The sequence below is a fragment of the Papio anubis genome, chromosome 12, assembly GCF_008728515.1.
Source record: "Papio anubis isolate 15944 chromosome 12, Panubis1.0, whole genome shotgun sequence".
Classification (NCBI taxonomy): domain Eukaryota; kingdom Metazoa; phylum Chordata; class Mammalia; order Primates; family Cercopithecidae; genus Papio; species Papio anubis.
The window spans coordinates 40,634,414-40,641,938 of record NC_044987.1 but is presented as its reverse complement, the minus strand read 5'-3'; the positions used below and the strand labels follow the sequence as shown (position 1 = coordinate 40,641,938).

Below are 7,525 nucleotides of genomic sequence, written 5' to 3'. Positions count from 1 at the left end.
CACTCCAGCCTGGATGACAGAATGAGACTCCATCTCAAAAAAACAAAAAACAAAAACTGGAATAGACTCCTGGATCCACATTTCTCATCTGAAGAAGGCTCCATCTCCTGAGGGACTGTTTCCCCAGAAGGTGATCTCTGTTTCAAAATAAGTCAATGACAGGTCTAGAACAAGATAACATCTGATGTAGGTGGCTAAAACCCAAGTCTCCAAACCAGGGCTGTATCTAAACAAATGCTTAATATTAGCAAATGTTAATACATGGGGAAGACTTTCTTTTACAAGCTCTCATTAAACTTCTTTCTTTTTCTCCTTAGTTTTCATGTATTGGCACTACTATCATTAACTATTGCCCATAAAGCAAATCTCTTTTTGCAATGGGCTTAGGACTATGCTAATAGATTATTTTTTAAAATGCTGGTTGAATATGTGGTCTCGTGCCCTTTTCCAGTAGTTTTGGCTTTCCTGGTGGGTATCTTCTCTCCAAGGAGAGAAATATATTGCTCCAAGAAGAGAAGATATTGCATAGAATATCAGAAATATATTTGTGTTAAACAGTCATGGTGCTTGACACTAGAATGATGAAGGATAAAGTACGTCACTATCTTATTAATAATACTTTACAGGCCAGGCACAGTATCTCACGCCTATAATCCCTGCACTTTGGGAAGCCAAGGCAGGCGGATCGACTGAGCTCAGGAGTTTGAGATCAGCTTGGCCAGCAAGGTGAGACCCTGTCTCGACTAAAAATACAAAAATTAATCAGTTGTGGTGGTGTGCACCTGTAGTCCCAGCTACTCAGGAGGCTAAGGCAGGAGAATCACTTGAACCTAGGAGGTGGAGGTTTCAGTGAGCCAAGATCACACCACTGCACTCCAGCCTGGATGACAGAGCAAGACTCCATCTCAAAAAAACAAAACAAAACAAAACAAAACCTTTACAGAGTAAAAGGCATGGAAGGAGCTTCTTAGTAAAAGAAACTAGTTGTTAACTTTAATGCTGGCACTGCTCCAACTAAGTAATGAAACAATGACACTGCCCCAATTAAGAGATAAGACACCTTGATTTCAGAATGGTATAACACGCGGCTGTGGGCTGGTGGTTTCAAGCCTGGGGACCCCAGCACTTTGGGAGGTCACGGAAGGACACGAGGTCAGAGATCGAGACCATCCTGAGCACACGGTGAAACCCCGCTTTAAGGGGTCACAAAAAACTAGCCGGGCGTAGGATGGGCGCTTCTCTGCAGTCCCAGCTACTCGGGAGGCTGAGGCCGGAGAATGGCGGAACCCTCGGGGAGGGGCAGAGCTTGCAGTGAGCTGAGATCCCAGTCACCGCACTCCAGCCTGGCGACAGAGCTGCAGACCTCGGCCTCAAAAGAATGGTATAACACAAATTTGGGATGGTTATATCTGGCTTACCCCTCCTTCTGTCAGCTCAGTCACCTTGCCCTTGCCTCCAACCCCCGACCTTTTTTTTTTTTGAGACAGAGTCTCACTCTGTTGCCCAGGCTGGAGTGCAGTGCTGAGATCTTGGCTCACTGTAATCTCTGCCTCCTGGGTTCAAGTGATTCTCCTGCCTCAGCCTTCTGAGTACCTGAGATTACAGGCATGCACCACCACGATGCGACCAGCTAGTTTTTGTATTTTTAGTAGAGACAGGGTTTCACCATGTTGGCCACACTGGTCTCGAATTCCTGACCTCAGGTGATCCACCTACCTCATTCTCCCAAAGTGGAGGATTATAGGCATGAACCACCGTGCCCAGCCACTTTGCCCCTTTATGTTGGGAACAGAGAAATCATACCAAAGATATCTGGCCCAAAAGCACTGGAGATATGGGATGGATACCCAAAGAACTATGTATTCACACCATTATATTACAAAGTACTGACTAGCATGCCATTGAATGTATTTATTGATTAGCTCCAAATGGAACATTTTGGCTATGTGGCACTAACCTATGGCCATGGTTACTTCCAGGATAGTTAGGATGATGTTCTTCAGGTTATGCTTAACCATATGGTCGAGTAGTTCGTACTTTGCCAAAACCTGCACATTTTCCTTATTTATGATCTCATTGGGTTCATTCTGTGTTCCATTGGTATGATCATTTAGCTTCCATCTTCATGCCACAACTGAGTGTTGAAGATGTTATTTTCTGGCATATTGAGGTCCTAACCAATTATACCCAAACTATAGCTACATGGGTATTCCATTATTAAACAATAAAGTTACTCTTACGGAAAAGGCTATATCACAAAACCATATGACTTTTGACATACTCACTGAAGCCCAGGGACGAACCTGCACTATCATAAAAACTGTGTGTTATGTCTGTATCCCAGATGAATCAGATAATGTGACTACGTTAATGGATAATATGAAAACCTCAACAAGTAAACTTTCAGATTCAATATATCTTTAAACAACTGGCTAAGCAGCTAGTTTTGATCTTGAAGACTTGGTGGCAAAAGCTGTTACTTATTCTGGGAATCATGTTCATTTGTTGTTGTCTTGTTTTTGTCTGCACTGCTGTTAGACTGCCACTGTGCCTGGCTATTAATCAGATTTTAAAATAAAGTTAAAAAAATTTTTTTTACCAATTTACACGAAAAGCAAGTACTGTTCTCAAACATGATTGTGCGACAGACTGTGCAGCTTGCCAGAAATAGGTTTCTCTCATGAAAATTCAAACCCCTCCACACACGGCCATCTGCTTTCTTCTTCAGCAGGGACTAACACCAGGGCAACTGTATTTCCCTAAATACCTTAGGAAAGTAGTTCAAAACCTAGATATATCTTGGTCAGAACAAAACCTGGTCAACACTCACGATAAACAGTATATATAATTCCTTAAATGAAATATAGAGGTTTGTAATATAAGATAATCCATCTTTTTCTGTGGATTTCCTACTAATGAAATACATTCTTGGAGACCCAAAGACTGAAGTTATACCACTTCTTCTTAATCTTTTAAATATTATTTGTAGGCCAGGCATGGTGACACACTCCTATAGTCCCAGCTACTCAGGAGGCTAAGGCAGGAGCACCCTTTGAGCCCAGGAGCTCCGATAGCACTTGTGAATAACCACTGCACTCAGCCTGGGCAACACAGCGGGACCCCATCACTAATAAAAAAGTGAGATCAACATTATTTATTGTTACTCGGGCATAAAATAAATATTAAGTACTTATTACATGCCAGAGCCTATTATGTCTGCTGCAAATATTGGCTGTCATAGAGTTATAACTAACATGAAACCAAATAATTAGTATAATTTTAAGTGGTGATAAGCACAATTGTTTCCCCCAAGCCATGCCGTTAATTTCTAACTCTTCAGATAGTCTTTAAAAAGTTTCTTACTAATTAAAAAAAACTTTCGTTTTGAGAAGGGATCCCACTCTGTTGCCTAGGCAGTGGTGAGATCTCGGCTCACTGCAGCCTCCATCTCCTGGGCTCAAGCGATCCTCCCGCCTCAGCCACCCGCGTAGCTGGGACCACAGGCGCGCGCCATCAGATCTCAGTTCTCTCAACAGGACTCTCATTGCTAAGATACAAGCATCCATTAATTTCTTTTTCCTTGACTCTTTTCGCCTCTGTAGGCTTTCTTTCTTCATCCGCTTTTTAAACAAAGGCAGGCTTAAAAACAGAGAGCCAGTCTTGGCTCCTGAACCGGTCTTTGCCTCCCGCTGCCGGCCACGCCTCTTATGGGCCGGGAAGTTTACCCCACCCTGCATGGTGATTCACCGGAAGCGCTCTCGGGAGTCCAGGAGCTTCCGCGCCTGCCCAGTTTTGCTCCGAAAGACGCCGGGAGGGGAGCTTGCAGTGCGTTCTGGGAAAGTTGCTGGGCCAGCTCTTTTGTTTCCAGCCTGAGCGTTGCTTTCGGTTTCCCGAGGGTCTTCTGAGGCACCGCGGCTCCGGGGTGCTGGGTTCCTGGCTCTTCGCTGGGAGGCCTCCTTTCCGTACCTCGTTTTTTGGCTTGTGTGGGGGTCCTCCTACCGCTGGCCGACGCCGCCAGCATGTCCGGGGTGCGCGCAGTGCGGATCAGCATCGAATCGGCCTGCGAGAAGCAGGTCCATGAGGTGGGCCTCGATGGCACCGAGACGTACCTACCGCCGCTGTCCATGTCGCAGAATCTGGCGCGTCTAGCCCAGCGGATCGACTTCAGCCAGGGTTCGGGCTCCGAGGAGGAGGAGGCGGCGGGGACCGAGGGCGACGCGCAGGACTGGCCGGGCGCCGGGTCCAGCGCAGACCAGGACGACGAGGAAGGTAAAGCCTGCATCCGCTGCCCGAGTCCTCCGGTCTGGGTCCCAGCACCCGCCCGGGTGGCTGCCCTCCTCCTCTTCCTCGGTGGGGGAGATCCTGTGCGTGCGAGAACTTTTGAGTGTCCCACGAGTGGAAGCGTAAGGATACTGGTCGTCATCTTTTTGTTGCTGCCGGACAAGTTAGGACATGACTTTACGCGGTACTCCTGCGGGTCTCCTTGAGTGGGAGCGTTTGAGACACTGTCAAACGGTGAAATGTTTAAATGAATGCTTCTCTGTAGAAGGCCTTTAATGTGGCCCACTTAGTGGCTAAGAGTCTTAGATCGGGGCTCTGCCCCTTGCCTGCTGCGTGACCTTTGGCGAGTTACTTTGCATCCTTGTGCGGTGTGGATGATGATAGTAGCACCTACAGAAAAGAGGTCAGTGTTGACTGGAATGTGTGAAGAGGTCCAAGAGGTAGGCGGGTCCAGATCCTGTAGAGCCCAGTAGGCCATGATAAGCGTTTGACTAATGTTGAGACCACTGCAAACTTTCGCAGGATAAGTAGAGACATGATTTTGTTAAAGGTTACTCTAGATGCTTTCCAGTAAATGAATTATAGGGAAAGCAAAACTGGAAGGAAGGAGGCTGGTTAGGAGGGAAGTGAAGAAACAATGAGTGGGTTTCAGATTCTCATTATTGTCAAGGATTTTTGAAAAAAAAAAAAATCACAATTCTTAATTTAATTATGCAGCAGACTCGGTGTAAATGGGAATTTAAAGATGTTTTTTCAGGGCAGTGCTGTTAGGATTATTAGGAGTCCATTTGCAGAAAAACGTGAATACTACTTTATACCTCACACAAAAATTATTTCCACAATAATTTTTGAGGATTGAGGTGCCAAATGAAGAAAGCAAAACAAAGTGTTAAAAGAAATAATGAAAGAATAGTTGTATTATTCTGGGAGTAGGATAGATCTTCTTAATTTAGGAAATAACGAGACAGGCATGGTAGCTCACACCTGTAGTCCCAACAGTTTGGGAGTCCAAGATGGAAGGATCGCTGGAGCCCGGGAGTTCAAGACCAGCCTGAGCAACATAGGGAGCTCCTGTCTCTACAAATTAAAAAACATTTGCTGGGCGTGGTGGTGCACGTCTGTGGTCCCAGCTACTGGGGAGGCTGAAGGAGGAGAATGGATTGAGCCAGTGAGATCAAGGCTGCAGTGAGCTATGATTGTGCCACCGCACTCCAGCCTGGGTAACAGAACAAGACCCTAACAGCCACACACACAACCACACACTCACCCACCTACTTTACAAACGATAGATATATTACTTACATAAAATTTAAAAACAATGGGAAAAGATGCCATAAGCAAAGTAAAAAGATAAATGACAGACTGGGAGAAGTTCTACCCATATAACACACATTTAGTTGATATCTTCTGTATTCAAAAAGTCCGTTCAAACTGAAAAGAAAATGATGACCCTGGAAAAATGGGCCAAAGATATAAATAGCTCATAGAGGAGAGACTTCAGATACCAATAAACAAAACATAGACTCAATCTCATTAGTAGGGACTGGGAAATTAAAACATGATGAAGATACTCTTTCCATGCACAAAATTGGCAGAAATTGAAAAGATTTTTAATATTCACGGTTAGGAATGTGAACTGATAGTGATTTTGAAAGACAATCTGGCAGTTTAGTATGTGCCAAAATTTAGTTTTAACTTTTGTTTGTTTGTTTGTTTTGTTTTTTTTGAGACGGAGTCTTGCTCTGCCACCGACTGGAGTGCAGTGGTGCGATCTCGGCTCATTGCAACCCCTGCATCCTGGATTCCAAGGATTCTTCCACCTCAGCTTCCCTAGTATCTGGGACTATAGACATGCGGCACCCTGCCTGGCTAATTTTTGTATTTTTAGTAGAGATAGGGTTTCACCATGTTGGCCAGGCTGGTCTTAAAGACATGATCTCAGGTGATCCACCCTGCCTCAGCCTCCCAGAGCGCTGGTATTACAGGCCTTAGCCACTGCGCCCAGCCGAAACTTTTAAATGTGTATCTTCTTTGATTCACTATTACCACATCTAAAAATTGAACCTGCAGAAAAAGGTGCACGTATACAGGGTATATATTCAAGGTGTTTACCACTGCTAGCGTTGTTGGAAGCAATCTACCTGTTGGAAGCAATCTACATGTCCATTAAATACAAATGGTTAAACATACCGTACATCCATGTTCCAGAATATCATACAGTGTTAAAAGAATTAGGTAGACTTATAAGTGCTAACATGGAAGTGTCTCTAGGAAATATTAAGTGAGGGCGGGGCAAAAAGCAAGTAATAGAAAATTGGAAATAGATGTATGTAAGTGCATAGAAAAACCTTTGAAAGAGTATACTCCATCTGTTAATAGTGGTTACCTCTCAGGAGGGGAATCAGGGGTGGGGAATGAAGGAAAACTTTCACTTTTTACCCTCTAATGCTTTATCGTGTGAACTCTTTATGGTGAATGTTCATGTATTTAATAACAATATGTTTTTTTAATGGTTAAAAGGAAGATATGCTAATAGTGGCTGGCATTACAGGTCATTTTCATTTTGTACCTTTCTGTATTTTGGAAAATGTGTACAATTGTAAATTCAAGTTCTAAAAACTGTAAGAAGATTATTAAAAAGGTTTACATAAATTTGGAAAGATACTTGAGTCTATAATGTTGTAATGATAAATTTGACCTGTGAAAATAGATGTCATTCATTTTGCAATTGTAGGAATGCTAATGTGAATGTTAACAAAGATATAAATAAGAAAGGGTGGAGGGGATGGGATAAGTAAGAGAACAATTTGAAATTAAATTCATTATTTCTCCTTTTAGTACTTTTTAAAACTAAGTGAGCTGTCTGCCATTCAATGTAATGAATACTTCTGTATTTCTTTTTTTCTTTCTCTCTCTTTTTAGGAGTGGTAAAATTTCAACCTTCCCTTTGGCCTTGGGACTCAGTGAGGAACAATTTGAGAAGTGCCCTGACAGAAATGTGTGTTCTCTATGACGTTCTCAGTATTGTTAGGGATAAAAAATTTATGACTCTTGATCCTGTCTCTCAGGATGCACTTCCTCCAAAACAGGTATTTGTGGACTTTAATTGAATAATAAAATTTTATTTATTAAATCCCAGGACCCTTTTTTGGCTTTGTGCGTATTGTTCCATTTTCCTTTCTTGCAAAATTAAGTCCAGATGAAGATATAAAGACTAACTGGTCTAAAACAAAACCATACAACT

General features: G+C 43.2%; 1 protein-coding gene across 4 annotated transcripts in view; it reads left to right on the top strand.

Annotated features, from left to right (window-relative positions):
• The first annotated feature begins 3,718 nt into the window (after nt 1–3,718).
• Nucleotides 3,719–7,525, top strand: part of MED17 (mediator complex subunit 17) — a 30,804-nt gene continuing 26,997 nt past the window's right edge. Inside the window, exons 1-2 of one of the 4 annotated variants that reach the window (XR_004177406.1) lie at nt 3,719–4,269; nt 7,204–7,370. Coding sequence is in view for 3 of the 4 variants with exons in the window: in XM_031653030.1 (XP_031508890.1) it covers nt 4,020–4,269; nt 7,204–7,370 (417 nt within the window). In the remaining variant the exon portion in view is untranslated. Of the gene's footprint in view, nt 4,685–7,203; nt 7,371–7,525 lie in introns of all 4 variants that reach the window. The other 3 variants (XM_031653030.1, XM_031653029.1, XM_031653031.1) reach the window with 3 other exon arrangements.